Source organism: Python bivittatus, unplaced genomic scaffold, assembly GCF_059951505.1.
Source record: "Python bivittatus isolate LINGU-HERP-01145 unplaced genomic scaffold, Pbiv_v1 ctg000700_np1212, whole genome shotgun sequence".
Taxonomy (NCBI): Eukaryota; Metazoa; Chordata; class Lepidosauria; order Squamata; family Pythonidae; genus Python; species Python bivittatus.
This window is the reverse complement of record NW_028277098.1, coordinates 38,114,307-38,137,884: the sequence shown is the minus strand read 5'-3', so window position 1 is coordinate 38,137,884 and position 23,578 is coordinate 38,114,307. Positions and strand designations below refer to the sequence as shown.

The 23,578-nt window shown below is 37.7% G+C and overlaps 1 protein-coding gene across 1 annotated transcript in view; it reads left to right on the top strand.

Moving 5' to 3' along the window:
* Positions 1 to 22,697, top strand: part of DNAJC6 (DnaJ heat shock protein family (Hsp40) member C6) — a 42,598-nt gene extending 19,901 nt beyond the window's left edge. The window contains exons 6-19 of the mRNA XM_025167775.2: positions 1,920 to 2,053; positions 3,301 to 3,495; positions 4,226 to 4,343; positions 6,204 to 6,283; positions 7,433 to 7,626; positions 7,824 to 7,904; positions 8,358 to 8,798; positions 9,914 to 10,063; positions 11,575 to 11,646; positions 12,510 to 12,635; positions 15,609 to 15,875; positions 17,469 to 17,614; positions 17,984 to 18,160; positions 20,382 to 22,697. Of these exons, the coding sequence (XP_025023543.1) occupies positions 1,920 to 2,053; positions 3,301 to 3,495; positions 4,226 to 4,343; positions 6,204 to 6,283; positions 7,433 to 7,626; positions 7,824 to 7,904; positions 8,358 to 8,798; positions 9,914 to 10,063; positions 11,575 to 11,646; positions 12,510 to 12,635; positions 15,609 to 15,875; positions 17,469 to 17,614; positions 17,984 to 18,160; positions 20,382 to 20,483 (2,283 nt within the window). The 3' untranslated portion in view covers positions 20,484 to 22,697. The remainder of the gene's footprint in view (positions 1 to 1,919; positions 2,054 to 3,300; positions 3,496 to 4,225; positions 4,344 to 6,203; positions 6,284 to 7,432; positions 7,627 to 7,823; positions 7,905 to 8,357; positions 8,799 to 9,913; positions 10,064 to 11,574; positions 11,647 to 12,509; positions 12,636 to 15,608; positions 15,876 to 17,468; positions 17,615 to 17,983; positions 18,161 to 20,381) is intronic.
* The last annotated feature ends 881 nt before the right edge of the window (positions 22,698 to 23,578 follow it).

The window sequence follows — 23,578 nt, the reverse complement described above, 5'->3', positions numbered from 1 at the left end:
AAGTCCTTACCCTTGTAATTCAGTTCATAATACTGACATTTATTAGATTTCTAGTAATCAGCAGTTTCCCCAAACACCATTTTCTTCAGCTTTCTGATAAGTGATTCATAAGTTATTGATGTCCTAAAATCCCAGTGAACGAAGTAAGACACTGTTCTTCCATTTCTTCAAAGGTGCCTACTTGCAAGAGAACCATGATTCTTACAGATCCATGCAACAGAAACAAATTAATCATTATTTCCCTTCAGTAAACAACTTTTTGTCACTCAAATCCTGGCTAGTTGTGCAGTCCTGAAATTGCAATACGGAGAACATGCAATCATACCTCATTGTCTTTTAGAAATCTATTTACGTATTTTATAGTAAAGAAACTATAAATCAGAAGGTGATGGTTCCCAGCTATGCCAGAAGTGAGTCACCATTTATTAGAGTGTGGTTTAAATGTGTCCGTCACAACAAACCAGAAGCATTCAAACTACAGACAGTAAGTGTCCAGTACTCTGATAATCAGTTTGATTGGGAATGGCATCCAGCTGTGGGATGCACTCAGAGTAATTCAATATCTTGAGAGGAAGATCATTCTGTCACATTCCTTTCCCAAATCTTTCATCTGTACAGCAAAATAGACACCTTTATGGCCTCCAAATGTTCAGGATTACAACATTCTTGAGTTCCATCCTTCATGGCCAATGGTTAGAGATGATAGTGTTGGTAATTAAAAACATTTGGAAGGCTTCAGAATGGATACACCTGCTGTAGAGTTTAATGGAAGTGTATAATTTGCATGGAAGCTATACACAGAAAAGGCTCAAGATGTGGCTTCTGCCCCAAAAAAGTAAGCAACAACATGAAGGGATTTAGGCAGGAGCTGTCCCTCATATACTGAGGCATGCATGTCTTAAGCTGTGTTGCTGATATAGCTAGGACAGTAGAACAAAAGAAAATAACCAAAGTGACAGTGTAACTGAAGAATCTTATAAGACAAGCAGAGATCTCGAGTTCTCTGTGCTCATCCAACCTGATGGCCCAACCCCATTGCCTATCTGGAAGGCCATAAAGACCTGGTTCTTCCACCAGGCACTGGGGCCAGAAAGTTGTTGTAATTCTGGTATGGATGTGGTTTGTTTGATGAGCTGATAATGTGATTTTTAGTGGCCTCAACCCAGTTTCTTTTTAGTGGATCTGTACAATTGGTTGTTTTATTTCCATTCATCTCCCAGAGTTCCTTAGGTAGATGGATGACTATATAAATTTGCTAAACAATCAAACAAATCTACTTAGGGACTTGAGAGAGTTCCAAGCAAAATAAAGATAAAATAAATTCCATAGACCTGTGAAAGACCATGGGTAGATCCGCACAACACACTAAAGCAAGATTATTGTGGTCTGGTTCAAGCATCACACTAATCCATGAACCACTCTTTATGGGTTTATAACATTATGGTTTAATACGATATATGAAGTTCACCATTGTTGTAGTCTATCTCTAGCTTAGCCACATGCCAAGTATAAAAATAACCCTATATCTCACATGATCCCTGTCTAGTTTTTAACCCATTGTTGGATGCCTCCATCACACCAAACCAGAAGGAATTTCCACTGTCAGTATCCAGTGGTCTTTTCTTTGTATAGGAAGGACTTGTGTAAGTTTTTTTTTTCTTTTTACACTTGTTTCTTGAACATCCTTTGATGGATTAGTATTGACCTCAGTCAAATGTTTATTTCTGTTTAATCAATTTAATCCTATGAACATTTTTTCAGAGGAAAGCATCTCAAGAGTTTCTGTGGAGCTTCTGTTTTAGCTTCAAAGCAGCACTGAGCAGCTCTTATTTATAGGATCTTGTGTGTGTTTAACAGAAACATGGCTCATTTGGAAGGTGGAATTTTCCTCATTGATGGTCTTGCATTTTGTCTGACAGGATGGTCGTGTAGCGTCAGCAGTCCTGGTCAGTGCAATGTTCTGTTTCTGTCATCTCTTCTCTAATCCAGCTTCTGCTATTCAATTGCTAAATTCAAAGAGACCTGGAGTAGTACTCTGGCCATCCCACAGAAGGTATAGTAAATGTATTTTATGACTGGCCAAATCATGTGCAATGTACACTGGAGGATACTAATTTCCTTAGTTCTTGGAGTCAGATTTTAGTCAATCTCATCCCTCTTCAATACCAACAGCTACTTTTTTGTGGGGGGCTTTGCGTCAGCTTGACTCCTGGTGATTGCCTGCAGTTTTCTTGGCAAAATGTTGCCACTGCCTTTTCCTAGGGCTGAGAGAGAGTGACTGGCCCAAGATCACCCATCTGGCTTTGTGCCTAAGGCAAGACTAGAACTCACGGTCTCCCAGTTTCTAGTCTTGGACCTTAACTACTACACCTAACTGGCTCTCTAACAGCTTCCTAACTGCGCTGAAATCAATGGGAGTAGTTTTTTCAAATTTTGCTGAGTGGTTGAAGCTTGGCAAGTGTTCCGCAAAGGTTTTCAATGATAGTGTCAAGCATTCAACTTTACTGAAGGCTTTACACTTCTGGTTTCTACATCTGCTTTCTCAAACATATCTTGAGTGAGACCTGTTAAAGTTAGGCTATTCTAAAATATGTGGGAATGAGAATCTTCAGTTATTCCTAAAGAATATAAAGATATGGTTTTAGATAGGAAGTGGTCACCTTTTCAAAAGTAGAAAATTTGCTTATTCAGACAGATTCATCTAGACCAGGCTTCCTAAACCTGGTTCTCTCTTCCCAAGTGGAACTCAAAATAAAACATGGGGTGGGGTGGGGGAATAGGGTAAGGAAAACTAGTCAGATTCTATGGCAAGGCTGAGCATGAGCTGCATGCAGCCTATTTTGGGACCTGTGCTCTTCCTGGGCAACTTGCCAACCAGCTGGTTGATGGGTAGCTTGAGACATGAATTGTTGGAAGGGAAGGGAAGCCTCATAGTTTCCATAAAAGGAGCAACAAATGGGAGGCTAAGTAGCAAATTGTTGCTACTTTTCTATATTAGGTACTCATTCTCTTGTCTTAAGGGCAGGAAGAGCTTGCTTCTGTAGCTTTCAAGTCAAATGTATCAAATCTATATTTTTACTTGTTTTCTTCCTTGACTAACTAAGGATTCTTCACTGGATTTGCACTCTTGACATTATTTAATTTTGGCAAGCATGTATTAAAAATTAAGAAGTTATTTCATGACAGTAGGACATGCTGTTGAAAAAACTTCATTATAAAAATTAACCAAATTCCCTGTAGAGCCAAAGAGTACAAGCAGTAATGCAAGTAGATTCTTCTGAATCCCCTTTTTCATTGCAGGTATTTAGGATATATTTGTGATCTAATAGCAGACAAACCTATTCAGCCTCACTGCAAGCCTCTAACCATCAAATCAGTCCTTCTCAGCCCAGTGCCCTGTTTCAACAAGCAAAGAAATGGCTGCCGGCCTTTCTGTGACATCCTTATTGGAGAAACCAGAATATTTACAACATCACAGGAGTATGAAAGAATGAAGTGAGTCCCTCTGTATTGACTGTGAATATTGTGCAAATAAAATCCCAGTTTGGTTATTTAATATATATGGGTACCCATAGTAGGACACATGGGCTAATTCTATATGACCTAGGCATCCTGACTTTCAATCAATTATGATTGATGCTGATTTGATCTCAACAGCTACTGCTTCTTTCAGGGAGATAGAATTGCCTGAAGTTCTCATACCTTTGAAGGATATCTTACATTCATCTATCCATATGCATCTCCCTTCAGACTGACATCAATTAGCCAATCCTTTCATGCATCCATTGTACATGTTCTACACATTTGATGGTATTTTGTGTTTTGCTTCTGAAGTTTAGATTTTGCTTCTGAGCAACTTGAATGTCACACATCTCCTGCTGATAGTATTTTAGTACACAATAATATTTGAACATAAACAGCTTACATGTAGATGCAGTAAAAGACATGCGGATTGTATAGAATTTGTTATATGAATGGTTGTCTGTATAATCTATTAAACAATTTTTGAGAATATAGCATGATCATTACATTTAGAAGTCTGAATAAAAATAAATAGCATTTTATTTTAATCCCAGCATTGAACTTTTTTGGATCCACCCAACTGAACTACACTGAACTGCAATGTTTATGCTGGGTTACAATGTTTTGTTCAATGTGAATTCTATGTTATGATTCCTTGTGAATACTACTTTAGGTAAGATGTTCTGCTTGTTGTTTTCCTTAGGGAATTCCGTGTTCAAGAAGGAAAAGTTGTTATTCCAGTAGGAGTCACTGTCCATGGTGATGTAGTTGTTTCTCTCTACCATATGCGATCAACCATTGGGGGACGGCTTCAGGCTAAAGTATGACTTGATACTTTTAAATGCAAGGTTAAACTTTCAAGATCATTAGCTGATCCAAAATACTTTGATGTTGTGTCATAAAAATTGGATTTAAACATCTTAGAAAGACAGGTTCTCTGAGCAATGAATAATTTCCCCAGATTGAAGGGTTAGGGTATGTAAAAGGACATTTAGAAAAGTTGTGATATTTCTTACTGAAAGCTCTTTGGTAGCTGAAGGAACAAATTTTCTCTAACAATGTTGCTGAAATACTGTGTTCATACAACTGCTTGATGTCACTTAAAACATGAATAGCAAATTTTTGAATGCCTAAAGGTGGCACTGAAGGTTTTTTGTTTTAGCTAAAGGCTAAAATGCCCCAGACACTATGTCTTGAATGATGGCATCATTTTAGGGTCTGGGGAATAAAGTAATTTAAATTAAAGAATGACATCTCAATGTTTTGCCACTGAATTTTTGCAGCATGCTGTATCATTAAATCTCAGCAGTGGGGCTAGGGGAGCACTAGACAAAATATGAATTGTTTTAGTTTTTGAGTTAGTTTGTATGCTTTCAATTTTATGCATTTCGATTTTACTTTGCTAGCCATCTTGGAAACATACATTTATGTTGATGGTTTAGGTATATATAGTAGAATGGACCCAGATTTAGTTATGTTTAGAATTATTCTATTGAAATCTTAAGGTTTTTTTTGTTTGTTAGTATGACTAATGGCAAAACCAGACAGTTGGTTTAATGTGCTGTTCTCAGTCTGGAGAGGTGAGGTCTGTCAAAGTATGCCAATGTAATTTGCTCTATCTACATAGCTGGCCTCTACATGACGATTGGTATTGTCCTAACAGTTTACTGAAGGGAAGTTGGATTTCCCTGCCAATAGGGAAAACATATGGGTTGTGCTAATATGGGAGGAGTTGGGGGGGGGACAATTTTTGCCAGATGGTTAAAGCATCTGTCACAAATATAAGTAATGTTATAGTGCATTCTTGGTTTACAGCTTTCCCTAGCAGTCTTGGTTCTGTTATTCCACTCCTCGGGTCATATCAGTCCAGCAGCATAAACCAAAATAGTCAGCTTGGAGGGAGGTCAGCAATGTCTAGAGAGGATGGGTATGTCACAGCAGCCAAAAGCAGAACATAGGAACTGAGTAGATTCATTCATTACCATGGTTGCTGCAGAAGCAATACATCATGGATGTAGCAAAGGTTGCGGCAGGAGTAAGATGAAAAACACTGCTTCCACAACAATTCCAACCCTGGATCAACCATTAAGCAAAATAAAGACGTGCTTAGGGCACCCTAAGGGGGTGGAAGGGGGGCACCCTAGAGTATTTTCCCCTTGCTTTCATGCCCTTAACTCTTTCATTGCCAAACTCGACTTAGGTTTTCAGCATTTATTGGGTCTATTGTCAGTTAAGCAATGGAAAGGCCAAGGGGCACTATTGTTAGGCTGGCTGGGGAATTCTGGGAGTTGAAGTCCACTCATCTTAAAGTGGCCAAGTTTGGACAACACTGGCTTAGGGCATCAGATGGCTTTTATCTGGCCCCGAACCAGTCAGAAAAATCCAATGTTTTCTGGCCTAGTTAACTGGTCTGTGCTTAAAGAACAGTTAGTGAGGCACCTTGATCCTAATTTGGGGGGAATATGTAGATGTGCCACTAGTCTGAATAAAACCTTAAGTAAACAAATGAATGAATGATTGTTTTCCTTTGTTGCTTAAATTTTTTGGTTGTTTGTTTTTGGTGCCTATTGTAATAACCTGAAGTGAATTAGAATTGACTTAGTAGTTCTTCCATGATATACAACTGAAATTTGCTGTGGTTTTCTTTAATTTTAAAATTATGTTTTTAATATTTCCTATAGATGACAAACACACAAATGTTCCAGATTCAGTTTCACACTGGATTCATAGCTCTGGGAACAACAGTATTAAAATTTACTAAGTAAGTATTCCTAGAGCACTGAACTGTATATAAGTGGATATCATAATGTTCATCCTGATACATAAACATGAGCACTTATTGTAATAATTATCTCAAAAATCCAACAAGTGGAAACTGTAGATTTGATTTAAGAAATATTTACTTCACTTTCCTTCTCCAAAACAGGAATTGTTCAAAATAGGTTACAGAATATAAATGTGTGAGAATAATTACAATGCGTTAATGGAGTAAATTCAGCAGAAAAAAATGAGTAAACCATTCAATATATCAAAACTAATAATTAATAAATCAAATTAAGCACCAGCAGATTTGAATAAACTCACAGTACAGCAGCTAATTATGGTAAGGTTTAGACCACATGGGCATTTACAATTAACTTAAGCTTATCCTTCTGCATTAGAGTTGAACACTGTACATAATTCATGTAAGATGTGAGTGGTGAGCAAGGCTAATCAAGGTTCAGCATTCAGAAGCATGTAAACCGGCCCCTATATATTTAGGGTAGTTACAGAAGCTAATGTTGCTAACTCAGCCAGAGAATCCCACTCCAGTCATTTCAGATGCACTAATGACCCCATTTCTCTTTTTTGTTAGCTGAAGAAGTCAGGTAACACACAGGAGATAGTAATCGAGTTGTAGAAGCAGAGGTGTTGAATAGGCTAGAAGGATCATGGCTTCTTCTGTGAATGTTTAGGTTGTGTCATAGATTTCTGTAAAAATGTCTCAAGCTGAGATAGGTTTTCATCAAAGAAAACTTTAAATGTGAACGAACCTTTTTATCTGCTCTAAAAGGACTGTATATATCTTTTCCTTCAGATATCTATGAAATACTTTCTGTATTTACTCATTTGGACTTTGGGGATACTGCAAGTCCAAACCACCCTTTTTGTTTCCAATTAGAAATTTACTCCAAGGCTCCAGATACTTAAATCTTGAGTGTGTAGCAAAACCATTAGTTGAATCTTTCCTAGGGAAATTCTATTGGACTTCCTGCTTATCGTCATGTAACATTAGTACTTTATTTAAAAAGAATTAACTATATTGTATAAGTACTTGTTGCTACTATATTCAGGCTCAAGATATGATTTAACAGGTCATCTTCAAACCATTTCTTTTATTTAATTTGAAGAATTTTCTGTCAATCTTTAGACCTGAGCTGGATGCATGCGATTCACCAGAAAAATATCCCCAACTCTTCCATGTCATTGTGGAGATAGAAATAGATTCTACTGATAGGCAGACTGACTTAACTCCTCCGTGGGAGAATTTCACCACAAAAGATATCAATCCAAGCATTCTTTTCTCATCACATCAGGAACATCAAGACACTCTTGCCCTGGCAGGTAAGGGATGCATTATTTTCATCTGGGGGTATTATCCCCAACCTGGTGCCCACAAATATGATGAGCTCCAGTTCATAAAATCCCCAGTCAGCATGGCCAAAGACTGGAGTAGAAGTTTCAGCTTTCATGAAAATATCAAGCTTGGCTATCTTCAATTCACTCATCTTTGATTTATTTTGACTCCTTTTACATTATAGGTAGAAGTTCTGTAGATGCAGTGCAAGATAACCTAAAGAATGTTGGCCAGGGTGCATTCTTGTCATCTCTCAGCTGGCAAGGTACATATGATTTCTGTTCAAGTAATCTATCTTTCAGAACTCACAATTCATATATTAATTTCCTGCCCTCCTTCATCTTGCTGCCTGTCTTCAGGGAGCTTGTAATTATGCCACAGTCCGCAAGCACCCTTTAATTTATAGAAAATAAACTGGCTAATACTGGCATGTGCATGGAATTCATTTGAAATTTTTGAGTCAGCTAGTTTTTATTCTTGCTATTTGTATATAGTAATGTATGGTTGGAAAATCACTTGAATGCAAACACCATACATTAGTTTATATTTTAGATATTCCATTGTGCATTGAGAATTAAAGAAGTACTTGAATTAAGAATAACTGTTATTATTACCAATATTGTCTGCTTTCACATATGACTTTTTTTTCAAGGATTTATTTCTGCCTTAGAAGATCAACAAAGTTGCTAGCTAATGTTGAGCTGTTTTTACTACTTAGATCAAAAGCTAGAAAGAACCAGTTCCCATCCCAGCTCTGAGGACAGGGCAGCATTGGTCCACGAAGAAAGCGAGCAATCTGATGATGAACTCTTATCCCTCTCCAGTCAGCACAGCAGCACTAGCACTGACAAAATTCACGGTACTTCAAAGCACAGCAAAAAGCATCAAGAGCAGCCAGGCCCACCTCCACAAGAGGATGTGGACCTTCTAGGTTTGGATGGTACCCCTATGAACTATCCAGCAGCAGCCACTGCACCACCATCTAACTCAGACTTGCTGAGTGACCTCTTTGGGGTTGGAAATTCTGGAGGACTAAGCCAAGGTGTTCAGGGAACTGTTGAAGATGTCTTTCAGATGGGTGGAACTGGTTCCGCACAGTCAACTCCACGGCGGCCTGCAACTTCAGCATCCCCATCTTTGTCCCCAAGAGTAGGAGAAGGTAAAAAAGCTTAACCATAACATTATTTTACAAATAAATTTACTTTAAGCAATTGTTGCTAAACAAGATTCTTCATGAAAAAGAGCTGTGGATCTGTAAATTGGATCTGTACAGATCATTGGATCTGTAAATTACTGTTCTGTGATTATTAGTTTGGACAACTACCAATTGCTATGTTTTAAGACAAGTGGATAGAAGAATCATTTTTTTATCCCTCCTCAGAACTCAGAGATGTAAAGTGCCTCCATTTAGTTCTCGCCAATTTTCTCCATTTGCCAGCAGTTTCTTCAGTCCCCCAATTTTATGGTACTCAGGAAAGTTTCTGGATTTTCTGCACGATAGGTACAGGATTGCAGTGGGAGATAAGAGGATGGGAGAATTTCCTTGTATGAATCTTCAATCTTCTCTGACTCAGTCGTGTGTTTTAAGAGAGAGAGAGAATGAATATGTGTGATATAATAAGATCCAGTTTAGTTCAGAACCACACATTGTATTATTTTGATCCCAACAAGTAATCCTTTAACAGTGGAAGGATAGCTAGGAGAGAATCAGGATTATGAGATGAAAAAAATCCACCTCTAACAAGGAATTCTTTGTTAGGCTCTTGTCGATTGCATCTACTGCCACTCTGGTTGCTTGGTTTCTCCAAAGAATTGTGAATTCTATTAATCAGTCATAACACTGACCAGCTATTATTTACCTGTTTCCTTTTTCTGATTGTATATGCCAAGCGGGCAGGACATGTTATGACACCTACTGGCACATCCTTACACATATAATCTTTTACCTATGCAATCTGAATTGCCTATTTACATTGTGACAACATACATTCTTGATTAGTACATGCTGAAAGCTGTGTGTCATCTATCATCACCACAGCATGAGTTCAGTGTTGTTTTCCTCACCCTAATGGCTGCTGTGATCTCCCCCTCCATTTTTACAGTTAGATTAAAGGAATTGTTACACTTGTTTTGGCATTCTTGGTTCACTGTTAATGACACAATTTATGTAAAGTTAGGAATATTACACTGTTACTCTAAAATACAAGTATATTGCCCAAAATTGGAATAGAAGGGGAAGCATGTTCTTAGAACTAACTTTTTTTTTTTTTCCAGCAACTGCCTTTGACCCATTTGGGGGTAGTCCTAAGCAACCTGTCCCAGATCTTTTAGGCTCTTTTCTTTCATCAAATGCCAAAAGTGATCCTTTTCTTCAAGCAGCAAGGAGTCCTTCACCTACAGTGCAAGGGGACCCTTTTAACATGGGTAGGATGTCTTTTTTTATTTTTAATTATGAGAAAAACAATTAATAGTGCTGACATTCCCCCCCCCCCGAAATGTAGATTATTTGCACATGGAACAAGTAAAATTATTCATTTTCCAATTTCCTTAAAGGGTACCAAAGATTGTATCTGTTCAGCAGTAAAATACCATGTTCACTTAATTAAGAGTAATAAACCACAGGCTTCAGATTGTTTGCAGGTCAAAGAGTATAAAATTGTGTGGTATCAGTAAGCCTTTTGGGAAAACTCTCATGTTTTAAAAAATGTGAATAAGACTGCAATCTTATTTGCAAGAAATGTGGAATCTGGTCAACTTCAGTGATTTGGCTCAACCTTCCCAGACACTCAAAGTGGCATGGCTGGATGAGAAATTATTGCTTCCATTATGTAGTTGACATCTTCTGTTGACATGAAGTAGAGACCCTTCTTATATTCACAGTATTGGGTGCTTATTTTCCCAACCCTTCCCATGGCTTAATATTTTGCCCTCCGCTTTTCGCCCAACATCATGGAGAAAATCTGTGTGGTTTCTAAGAGTCAACACTGACTTGATGGCACATAATCAATAATCAATTTTCATCAATGACCTGTTGGTTGTTGGCATAACTGATATTTCTGCAGTGAGAACTCCAGTTTCCACACTAATCATTCTTTGATCTTTGACCTTGCCAATATTTCAGAATGGTTGAGGCTAAGCACATATGATCCACCGCAGGATTTGTACTAGACTGTCAAAGCAAGGGCTATGCATCCACAGCTAAGGACAAGGAAAGGATTAAAAAAATGAAAAAAAATCTAAAATTTCTAAGGTCCTGAGAGACCTGGACACAACAGTTAGCATGGCCAATATTCAGGGAGTTGTGTCCCTCAGATTTTATTGGACAGCAGTTTCATCTATCCTTCCACTATACACAATTGGGAAGGAGCAAATTTGGTTGAAGGAGACAATGCTTTCTCCTGAATAAATATGTATGCATTTTGCCTCCATGCATTCTTAGAAATAAATAAGTTGCTAGAAGCTAGCACTTTGTTCTGCAGCATTGAAGTTTGCAATGTTTAAAAATTAAGTCATATGGAGTTGGGAGCACGGTAGCACACTGGTGTCCATTGGCAACATGTTGGCTACTTGTGGTTTAAGCATTCTTAATAGGCACTGTTGCATGACAGTCTCTAGGGATTGCATGACAACTTTCTCCTATGTAAAGTTCATGAACCTGAATTTTCTAGATGACATCATATGTATTGATTTTCTGGAAAATGAACTTTGAATATTGTTAGGTATTCATTTCTGCTGAAATTAGTACTCACAAGCTGATCATTTTGAGAAAGTTGCATATATATTTACTTAATGAGGACACATTGTGAACTTCTCAGAAACAATGTGGTAAAGGTTAAAACAAATGCATGAACAAACCCTTTTTACTACTGTTTTAAAAATATTGCTCTAATATATGAGAAAGGAGTATTTTAAATGGCAATGTTTATCTTGTTTAGGTCCTTCCAGTACACCAACTGTTTCCATTCAGCCAGATATTCCAGGGGACTGGGAGTGGCCTAGTAAATCAGGTTTGTCTGAAACTAATTTCTAATGTGTTTAAGATGATTTATGTGAAATGTGTTCACCTAAGAACTGTGACATTCCTTATCAGTTTCCAAGTAGTTATTTATTTGTTTGTTAGACTTATATTCCACCTTTCCTTCAAGAGCTCAAGGTGGCATACATAGCAGTATTTCTTTTTTTGGGTGCCTTCAAGTTAGTGTTGATTCCTGGTGACTGTCTGGACCAGTCCCTGCAGTTTTCTTGGCAAGATTTTCAGAAGTGGTTTGCCATTGCCTTCATCCTAGGGCTGAGAGAGAATGACTGGCCAAGGTCACACAGCTGGCTTCTTGCCTAAGGCAAGACTAGAACTCACAGTCTCCCAGTTTCTAGCCTGGTACCTTAACCAACACACCAAACTGGCTCTCTCCAAATGAAGTAGCAGCTTCACTAATTAGACTTCTGTCAGGAATGTAAGAAGAGATCAGCCTCCAGCAACTTACTTATGTTTTGAAAACATGCTTATTCAATGGACACAACACATTTAACCTTAATACCTTAAATTTTGAACAAGAATTGTTAACTTCTTTATTCTCTGTTCACTTACTAGCAAAATTTAATGAGGGAGCAACCTAGTTCTTATTATTTCTACTCTGGTTTGTCAAAAGTTATTTGAGTATTTGTTGGGACTTGTTCAACCATGTTGTTTGAATATATCTTCTATGCAGACTTTATAGAAAGATATATTTCTAAATTACAATTCTATTAATGGTATGCTTTGCTTGTGTTAAGATAACCAACTAGTTTATGTAGTAGGGTTGTGCAATGTTTAGCTCTGAGGACATTAAATTATATTTCATAAACTTGCTTTTTCTCTTCTTACGTTGTCTAGGCATGGGGAGCAAATCAACTGCTTCCAGCCCTACAGGATCACTGCACAACACCCCCACACATCAAGCCAAACCACAGACTCTGGATCCTTTTGCTGACTTGGGGGCTCTTGGAGCAAATCTAGCAGGTTGACTGATGATTGCATGGTCAAAAAACATGTATATTCAGAAGTGCATATTATATGGCGTATGCTATTATTAATGCCTGTTGCCTGCTTCTCCAGAATGAATAACCATAGTCAACCCATGAGTGCAGATAACAAAATACTGCTGCTCCCCCAGCCCCAAATGTTTCATACGGTGTCCTAGACGAACTGTAAGCAATTGGGTGCTCTTCGTAGTCTAGACTAGAATTCTAAATTCTAATCTAAATTCGAAGGAGAATTCTGAACAATTCTTTTTCTTCTGTCTAGGCTTCCTGTCCATTCAAATGCCAATCTAGAGTGTACCATGTGTTGGATGCCTGGGGCAGATTGGGGATTTTGTAGGTGTGCTGCTTAGCAGAAAGTAGTGGTATTGGACTTGGTGTTAAGGACTTCACAAATGATAGCTTTGGGGAGACAGCAATGTCCATGCTGGGATCTTCTGAAGCAGCTCAGAATTTCATGGGTCTGCTCCAACCTGTTATTTTTAGTCTTTCAGTTCTGAATTTTGGACAATGTGCATGGTAGATTTTTACCAGCCCCCGATTTGCTTGCCTCTTGACCTCATGGCATTATATGTAGTTGAAAGAGTTGTAAAAAAAAAAAAACTTATTAAGGGCATCTATATTGAATTTATTGCTGGAAAAATGATCATTGGGGCTAGAATATCCAAATAATTATAGTCTTATGACTTCTTCTGGAGAAGATGCTGAAATGGGTGGAGTTCATTTGACCTGATTTTGGCACTGATTCCCTTGGTAGCCCAGTGGGATGAGTTTCTAGGAGAGATAGAGAGAGACTATGATATCATTTTGTCCAAAGTTTTGTCCAAAGTTTTGTCTGAATTAGGTGTGAATGGCTTTGCAGTGATTCCCTTCAGACCTATATAATTGACTCCAGAATCAGTTCAAGCAATCTGTGATGATTAATCACATAATATCTAGGGGCAGGAATTCTTATACGTTCAGATTTTTAAATGATAATTGAATATATTACATGAATAGTATGATTAATGATCTTGACCAGTATATTATCTAAAAGTGGAGCAATTAGAAGTCACATATCTCATTCTGGCTAACATTGCAGGGTTAATTTTCTATGAGAAAAATCGTGCACCTAAACAAACACAACTGAGGAATTGAGTAGATAACATATATCAATGCAACCCAATCAACTGAACATAAGATGCATGGAATTGTCGGTTTTTCAATACCTTTTCAACCCTCTTCCCCTTTTCTAAACCCCCCACTTTTTCATTAATCCTTAAAGTCTATTATGATAGTAACAGTTGAATTTCCACTCCTCTCTGCTGCTTGCTGCCTCATTTGTTTAAATTTCCCATTGATGTTGAAAAAAGGGCCCTGCTTCCCTTGGTCAATTTTCTGTTTGTCTGCAGAATCAAGGCCAAATATATAATTGATGGGATGTAGTTATTACCTTTTTTACTTATGTCACAGTGTGATGGGGTCCTTTTAGAACTGAAGGTGTATTTTCCTTTGCAAGGGTGGCAACTGACGCAGAAAAACAAGCCTGTGGAGGCTTTTATGCTTTTTTACTATTTACAGTGAAGCTATTAACAGCATTTATTTACAACAGGTATATACAACACAATCCTGGTGTTCACCAGTGCCAGGTTTCTTCCCAAGTCTCCCTCCCAGAGAATATCCCCCTCTAGCTCTCCTGCTTCCTCCCCCTTTTCTGGGCTTATCAAAAGAGAATGAAAAGAAAGGAATAGGTTGGATTTACTGTAATGTGCTCAACATGGCTTGACTTTCTCCTGGATCTGCTCAGCTGAACACCTATTGCTTCTCCATTGGGGAAAGAACCTTTCTCAGGGTCTTCTGTCCAGTTCTGCCCAGTCCTTCCCCAGAGACCAGGGCTTTACCAATGACCAATGAATCTGTCCTTCCTGTCTTGGGTGTTGTGTGAAGATGCCATCTGCAGCCAGCTGGGTCCCTCCTTCCTGTCTTTGGCCTTGGTGAAGATGTTCTTGCTCTGGGACTTCACTTCCCTGCTTCCAGGGAAGTTCCTGTAGACCTTTCTTTTCTCTCCCCAACTAGCAACTGTTCTACACATTCACATAACTTCATTCTCCAACTTTTGTCTCCAGCCATTCCATTTTGTGCAGTCTTTTTCTCACCTCTCCTCTCTCTCTTCCTCCAATTTTGGGTCAGACCAGCAGCATGTCCCCCAGAAACTGAGGAGGTGGGTGCTCCCCCAGGGCTCTAGTTCCCAACACCTATATGCCAGGCTGGACCAATTGGACTGTTGCTTCTACATTTCTTCACCACAGCTCTGGCTAGCAGGGGTCAGCTCATCAGCCCTCATGACAGCACAGATATCCTTCAATATCAAAATTGAGCTGCTTTTCCCTTTTCCTCACTCCATCTGCTGACTCACACCAGCAGAACAGCAGCTATGCCAGGCCACTAAAAACCATATGCCACAATTCAGTAATAGGGAAATGATATAAAGATGCAAGTAAAAGTAAAATGTTAGGATTTCGTTTGATGACCTCTTAAAATATATTCTTAATGAATAGAATGATGCATTAAGTATGATGAACAAGTGTCTTGATGATGTATTTGAGCTGACTGGATGACATTTTGTTTTGATCCCCCCCCCCCCCCCAGCAGCCAATCAACCACAACTTTATCCTGCACTTGAAAGTAATGGGACATATCATTTTCTTTCTTCTGGAGAAGTTGGGAGTTGAAGGGCGCAGCCATTCTCCACTCCTACTCCCAAATCTATCAGGAAATTTCTCTTATAAGATCTATGTACCTGTAGCCTACTGCAGAGTGCAATAATTTTTAGCATTTATAATCTTGGAAATTTGGTATTTTATTTACTACCTCCCAAGACTTCACACTTGGTTATAGGTATAGCAGTTCTCATTCTGGTTTCTTACTAAGCTGAACACAAAGTTAATACACATTGCTTTACTTCATGTTTCAGGTTGTCCTTCCTTTGCAAGCAAACCCAATACACCTACAGGAATGGGAGGGGTTTTTCCTCCTATGGGATCACCACAGAAACCATCTCCCCAGCCAATGGGAGGTGGCAGCTGGCCACAGGGCCCTGGATTCTCTAGGCCTCAAACACAGACTAAAGCTCAACAAAGCATGCCTCATTCTTCTCCGCAAAATAGGCCGAATTATAATGTGAGTTTTTCTGCAATACCTGGTGGTCAAAATGACCGTGGAAAAGGATCAGGCAGTTCTGGTAACTGAACTTTTAATTTTTTGAACTATATTTTATAACAAATAGTATATTGCTTGGTAGATTCCAAAGTGAGATATTTTCATGGCAAAGTCTCAGTCAACTATAATGTAAGTGGTATGTCTGAAATTAAACCAGACATTCCAATCCTAAAAGTGGCACTATGTCAGTCTGCTCCAGCCAGATGTCCTCCATCGGTTTTGGAAATATAATTCCCCAAATTAGGAATGGTTAACTGGGGATCTGGGAAGTGGCAGTCCTAACACATGTAAAGGGCTTGGGGGTGGCTGAATTATTGCAGAAATGGTGCTGCTGCTTATAATGATAAGCCAGTGTTTAGCTTTGTCTTTCTTTCCAATGACTCGTAAGTCAAGAATGAGCAACATGTGGGTTTCTGGATTTTAGATTATAATTCCTAGTGTTCCTCATTGTTGGCAATGTTGACGAGGGCTGATAGGAATTTAATTTTAACAACATCTGAAGGCTACATGGTTTTGAAGTGAAAATCACTGTAAGATATGCTATGATGCTACCAGTTTTCCTATCTGCCAATGATATGGTTTACATATAGGAAACTCTAATACTTGATAATATTATTTTCTACAGTAAATTTCACTAGATGTGGGAGGAGAATAACAAAACCCAGGTGTACCATTTTACAGCACTATACTTATAATTAATTTTTTTAGTTGCATGTTCAGCTCAGCTTAAAAGAGCTGAACTCATCAAATGTAAACAAATAATTAGATTCATATTGTTTGAACTGCCGAGCAAGTTCAAGTCCAAATTGGGCATATCTGGTAAATCAAAGCAGAGGGATCTTATTCAGAGCTAGGCTAGAAAAGGCAATATATGCAGAGCTAAGCTATACATTGCATGGGAGATCTGTAATTGAATCTCCAGTGACATGCTGTTGTGGAGAGCTCTGCTTGCAACAGTGGCGCTGAAGGAAAAACTGTAAACTCCTTCCCATGTTTTGCTGTGCTGTAGATGCCCACATATTACCTTCTTTGGCTTAAGTTCTGTGGTGCAGTAACTTGATCATGCTAGAGAAATATTGTAATACAGGTAGTCCTTGGCTTATGGCCATTCATTTAATGGCCATTTGAAGTGACAACGGCACTGAAAAAAGTGACTTACAACCAGTCCTTGCACCTACGACCATTGTAGCATCCCTGTGGTCATGTGATCAAAATTTGGGAGCTTGGCAACTGGCATGTATTTACAATGGTTGCCGCATCTTGGGGTCACGTGATCATCATTTGTGACCTTCCCAGAGGGCTTCCGACAAGCAAAGTCAACTAGGGAAGATGGATTTGTTTAACAACCTCGTGATTCGCTTAATGACCGGGGCAAAAAAAGGTCATATAATTGGGCATGACTCACTTAATGACTGCATTGCTTAGTGATGGAAGTTCCAGTCCCAGTTGTGGTTGTAAGTTGAGGACTATCTGTATCTCAAATCAGGAGTAATACTTATTTTTATTTTACTGTCAAGATTCCAATTCCAAACTATGTGTAGTAACTTGATCATGCTAGAGAAATATTGTAATACTTCAAATCAGAAATAATACTTATTTTTCTTTTACTGTTAAGATTCAAAGCCCAAACTGTCTGCTGATTTTGAGGATCTCTTATCTGGTCAAGGTTTTAATGCTCATAGAGACAAAAAGGGCCCCAGAACAATAGCGGAGATGCGAAAAGAAGAAATGGCCAAAGAGATGGATCCTGAAAAGTTAAAAGTAAGCATTGAGATAGTTTAGAAATTTTTAAAATAAAATTTCAGAGATGTGTTAGGATGCAATACTAATTATGTATGCCATGCATAAATAATGTCAATATGCTATAGCAGCTTCTCAAGATACTTTGCATTTTTTTTCTTTCTAATTTCAAAATGTTAGCATCCGCATGGTGATAATGATAGTAGCATTTATGTATTTATTCCTGGTTCAAAAGAGTAGTTTGAGATTTCCATATGATGAAATAATCTCTTTTTTTCAGAAATTTGAAACAGTCTGTAAGCGATTTCAGTTTAATAGCGATAATTCCATCCTCCTGTTAATGTAAAAGTAACTTAGCCCTTTGATTCAGGACTATATCTCTCTACACAGGTCCTTGAATGGATTGAAGGGAAGGAGAGAAATATAAGAGCATTGTTATCTACCATGCATACAGTGCTATGGGAAGGAGAAACAAAATGGAAACCTGTGAGCATGGCAGATCTTGTAAGTCCAGAACAAGTGAAGAAGGTTTACCGGAGAGCAGTACTTGTTGTTCATCCTGATAAAGTAAGAAACAATGTTTTGGGATTCATGTTTTACGAAACTAATATTCTAGTTCTATGTATTGCTGCAGCAGCTTCACGTACACAAACAACTACACATTGTTGTCACCATTATTACTTTAAATTATTAAAATCTTCTACATGAGTGGGTTTCTTGTGATGTACAGGAGTTTGTAATGTGTGATTTATCTGGATAGTCCTTCATCCATACTAGATCTACATAGCCCAGGGAGAAGGCTTGAAACTGATTGTGCTATTAGGAGAGGGAAGGAGAAATATAATTCAAGGTATGAAACATTTATAGCAGTCTCAGGATAACTTGCAATATTTCTCTTCCATATTAAAAAAAAAGTCTAAAAATTCCAATAGGCTTCGATTAAGTGAAAAAAAGAAAAGAAAAAAGATTTAATGCATTTTAATTCTCACAATGACTTTTTTTTTTAAAGGTGTGATTTGTAAAACAAATAGCCCCAGTTTAGGAATAAATGCATAATGCACCCCACAGATCACTGGGATTAACGTTTGATTTTGTGATAAGCAACATTATTTTCTTGCCAATAAAGGCTATGTTGGTTGTTAATTATTAGTAGGTATAAGCATAGCTAAAGATATTGTCAGGTTCAGCCCAAAGAACTCCACGAGACAGTACAGATACAGTTCTGTTGCGTTTATTAGCTTCCACCTCAAAGACAGAAATCTCTCCAGACTGAATCTAAACTTCCCAAGCCAGCCAGCCAAAACACTGTGAATTCCTTAGGGTGGTGCCAGTCTCATCTTCTTAACCTTCCCACGCTCCCGTTGGGGGCTAAGGGAATGCTTATCTCCCTGAGCGCGGCCTTCATCAAACCATTCCTTCACATATATATTGTAGTCTATATTACAAGTATTTCTCTAGAATAAGTGAATATGTAAAAGAGTAACATATATCAATTATGGCATAACAATCCCACTATAAAGGAATGTGTGCAAAATTAATTTTATTGCTGTTTCCTTATTGTTTTGATAAGTAAGACTTTCGTCAGATAATCAAACTTGATAAAAATGTGCATTTTACTACAAATGAGTACAGGTAGTCCTCGATTTACAACCATTCGTTTAACGACTTTAAAGTTACAACAGTGCTGAAAAAAGCGACTTACGACCAGTCCTTGCACTTACGACCATTACAGTGTCTCCGTGGTCTGTGATCAAAATTCAGGTGCTTAGCAACTGGCATGAATTTATGATGGTTGCAAGCATTCTGGGGTCACATGATTGCCATTTGTGACCTCTCCAGGGGGCTTCTGACAAGCAAATCAAGGGGGGGAAGCTGGATTCACTTAATGACCATGTGATTTGCTTAATGACTATGGTGATTCACTTAACCGCAGCAAAAAAAGATGTAAAATTGGATGCGACTCACTTAACAACTGCATTGCTTAGCAGTAGAAATTCTGGTCCCAATTGTGGTCATAAGTTGAGGACTACCTGTAATATGTTTTATGGTTTGGATTTGTTTCAAAAACAAGAACTAGCCCAGTTGTCTGCTTGTTTGTCATTGAATAAGTCTAAGGGCTTATCTGTACTGCCCAGTTGTCCCATCTGGGCAGACTACTCTTTTTGGAGGGCAGAAATAGACAAGGTCACCCTCTACTAATCCTCACTCATCTTCACAGTGACCTCAGGGCTGTGCTTCTGAAGTAGATTTTTCCCTGCTGTGTTGCATGGAGGGCTCCTGTCAGTTTGGGATAGAAGGCTTCAGTTGGTTGCAGGCTAGTCTTGGTACTTCATGGGGTACTTTACAGAGGAAGGGCTTTAGCTGGGTCAATGCTTGCTATTAGCTGTTGTATCATTTAGACCTTCCTGTTACCCTAATTGAAGCAATACCATAGTTAGTATAACTCATCAGATGTTACCAGTTCAAACCTTAGCAGAACCTTTAGGTAGATAGATACAGATACATTATCTTGCAAGCTTCCTAATTCTCCTTTGACTTTATTATATTTTTTTATAAAGTGCAGTTCCACCATTTTACCATTTCCCCCATCACCTGAAAACCTTTTTACCTCAGGTGATGGGTAAAATGGTAAGCCCTAGATGTAGGTGTTGGTTTTTTTTAAGCCCATAGAGAAAAATAGATTTGTCCTAAGCAAACCCAAATTCTTGTTGCATATCTCTGTGTGAACAACATTCTTGTCAAATAGATTTTTGTGTTTATGAGACCTGTTGTTTTGCTTTTCTTCCAGGCTACAGGACAGCCATATGAACAATATGCAAAGATGATTTTTATGGAGCTCAATGATGCCTGGTCAGAATTTGAAAACCAAGGCCAGAAGCCTTTGTATTAGCATTCCTCCTCAGACGTTGCTGTAGATCTGTGCTAGTGCTTGTATTGTTCCTTGCCACTTGATTTTCACAGCTGAACTGATGTCTGGCTGGAGATGTAAAAATATTAAAACTAGCCCCAATTAAAAAAAAAAATTCTTCATGGAGAGGAAAAAGAGAGAAGGCTGATCCTTATGAATTACAGATGCAAAGAGAAAGGAGTTCTTGGGACTGATTTATAATATTGTTTCAGATTTAAACAGGCATTCTAGTAAACTGGGATTGTTTGTTTTGGAACAAGTCAGAGGAAATAGCCTCTTTGCCATTAGCAATAGGGGGTCTCTACCACTTTGGATGTGGCTTGATCTTGAATGTTTGTATCCAGAACTAACTCTCTCAAACTACATCCTCATTCATATGCAGTTCTTTAAAGTACACTATTTCTCATCCTAATTGGCCCTTGAATTATTTGTTTTATTATGTTTTGAATAAGACAGCTAAGTAACTGGATTATATCTCTGGTAACTTACTGCAGCCTTAAGCTTAGTGTTGTATTTCAAGTTGAGGTTTAAGCAGACATTCTACACAATAATTGAATTTGGGGTGCATCTTTAAATAAACTATTATATTAAAGCAGAAATCTCTTGAAGATGATATCAAAATAAGTAGTGCATTGTGCTGACTGCTCTGCACTAATAGAAACTGAGAGTGCGGGCTATATTGCAAGCTTTTAAAATTCCCCATTGAGATATATTATCTTCTTACATACAGGTGAATCCTTGACTTCTCCTTTTATGCTGTATGTTCTTCTGAAATTTTAATTGAATCCAATCAAACATCCAACACTTCCCAGAATATTTTTTAATGCAACTTGACTACAACACAGGCTCGCCTTCTAAGCCTCTGGAAGTAATTTGTTTTGTAACTTAGTCAAATGATGGAATCCTACCTACAAAATATATATTGGCTCAATAAGCAATAAAGTACAAACATCTATGTGGTACCTATGATGATAAAAGTGTTTTTTCACCTTCTTACAAAACTAATTTTACATAGTACTTTAAAATATTTTTCTTCCTGCAGAGAAACTTGTAATGGCAAATTTATTTAGTGGTATTTCCTGAATGAAATCCAGTAACAGGCAATTATGCACTACTTTTCCTTCTAAACAATTGTCATTAAGCCAGCTTGCAGGAGCAACCACGTAGACCTGGACTGAGTATTATCGATCCTGATGTGACATTTGAAAATGGTATTTCTCATTTATTGAATGTATGGTGGCACTGCAGTCCTGTCACACACTAGAATCTATTATATAGCCTATCTGCTTATATAGCTGTTCAGTGATAGGTCTAAAAAACACTGGGTGGAGAAAAATTGTTGTCTGTACTTTCACTAGGAAGCTAGTGGATGGGCAGAAGTTTTCACACTCTTTCTTAAAGGGAGGAATTTCTAGGTAATGTGAAAATCTTTGTCAATTTAGTGTTTTTAAGACAATCTGTTTTTCTGTTCTGATTTTCTAGTGAGAAACCCTTTTCTGCAGATACAGCATGTCAACCAGCCTACACTTATTTTTATATTAAATGCCATCTTTTTGTTGTATTGATCCATTATTTATTGCCATTTACTGCCAATGTGAAACAAAAACATCAAGTTCTCCTTTTTTATATATACAAGACATTAAGATGTTTGAAAAGTATAACAAACTGGATGTTATTTATTAACATATTATGAAATGTTTTGATCAAGTATGTGCTTGTCTATTAAAAACATTTTGGAATGTGGATCATGTTCCTGTGAATTGTTTTACTCCTTTATTTTCACCTGTAGATGCTTATGTTGCTGTATATAAATGGATTTAATTCATATAACAAACATTTTTGAAATTACACCAATGACTAGCTTAGTGTATCAAATTTATTATTTTAAAAGTCCAGCTAACTCAAGTTTATGTTGAAACACAAAGGAACTCTTAAGCTTCATCTAGTTCAGCAACATTAAAAACCTATTCAGCTTAAACACCTCCTCTAACTGCTGAGTTTTACGATGCATGAAAATGAGACCTGCTTTGTATCAAAACTACTGAATCCAGATAAAGTTTTCCCCTTCTTTCTTTTTGATGCTATCAGGAAATAACACTTTTATTCAGGTGTATCAACAATTTTTTTTCTTTTTTGTAAATCTGCAGTAAGCCCATTGAACTGTGAATAGTCCAAAAGATCTGTATATATTAAAAACTTCAAAGAACTCAGTCCATTTGATTTGTATTTATTCGTTGTAGAATAAATGGTTCAAGATGTGGACGGATCTTGTACACATACACAAAATATGACGACATGGGGGTGGTCATCCTGAATCCATTTTTTAAAACATAAGCCCACAGAAGTCTGTGGTCTCTTTCTGCAATTCTCTGAATGCATATTCTGGGGAACCTTGAGATGACACTTCCTTGTACAATCACTCTGTTTCACGGAATTTTAGAAGATGTCAAAATGACACACTCTTCTATTTATAGCTTTCTTGTGCTTCCACACTAATTCTTTTTTTCCTTATAAAAGAATATCTGCTATTGCCTTTGGATTGCTTGCAATGCTACCAATGTCCTCTTGGTATGAATGGTCAAAGAAGCAATAAACTAAATTGATATAAATGATCTACCAATTCTTCTTTTTCAGAGCAGTTTAAATCTTGAATATTATGGTGTGTGCAAAAAAGAGGTGTTTGTGAAGTGAATGGATACCTACTTCTTTTCTTGAAAACGACTATCACCACCACCCTATTTTATGAAGGGACAAATTATGCAGATGTGTGTTTTTCTTGTCATGTAGGTGTGGACATTTAAGGAAACTTTCACTTGTAAAATGTATGTAATATTTATATTATAGAGCCAGTGAAAATTCCCAGGGTCAAATGGCCATACTAATGCATGGATAGTGCTGAGAAGTAAGAAAAAGAAAAAAAGAAAAAGAAAAATATATACTTTTTCTTTTTTTTCCACACTTTTTTCTTTTCTTTTGGATTTTTGTTTGTATTTTTTGTAGCCCGTATTGGCTTTTATTCTTTTCATTTACAAATCTTAAATTATTTGAAAAAAAAGTGCTGAGAAGTAGAGCAAAAA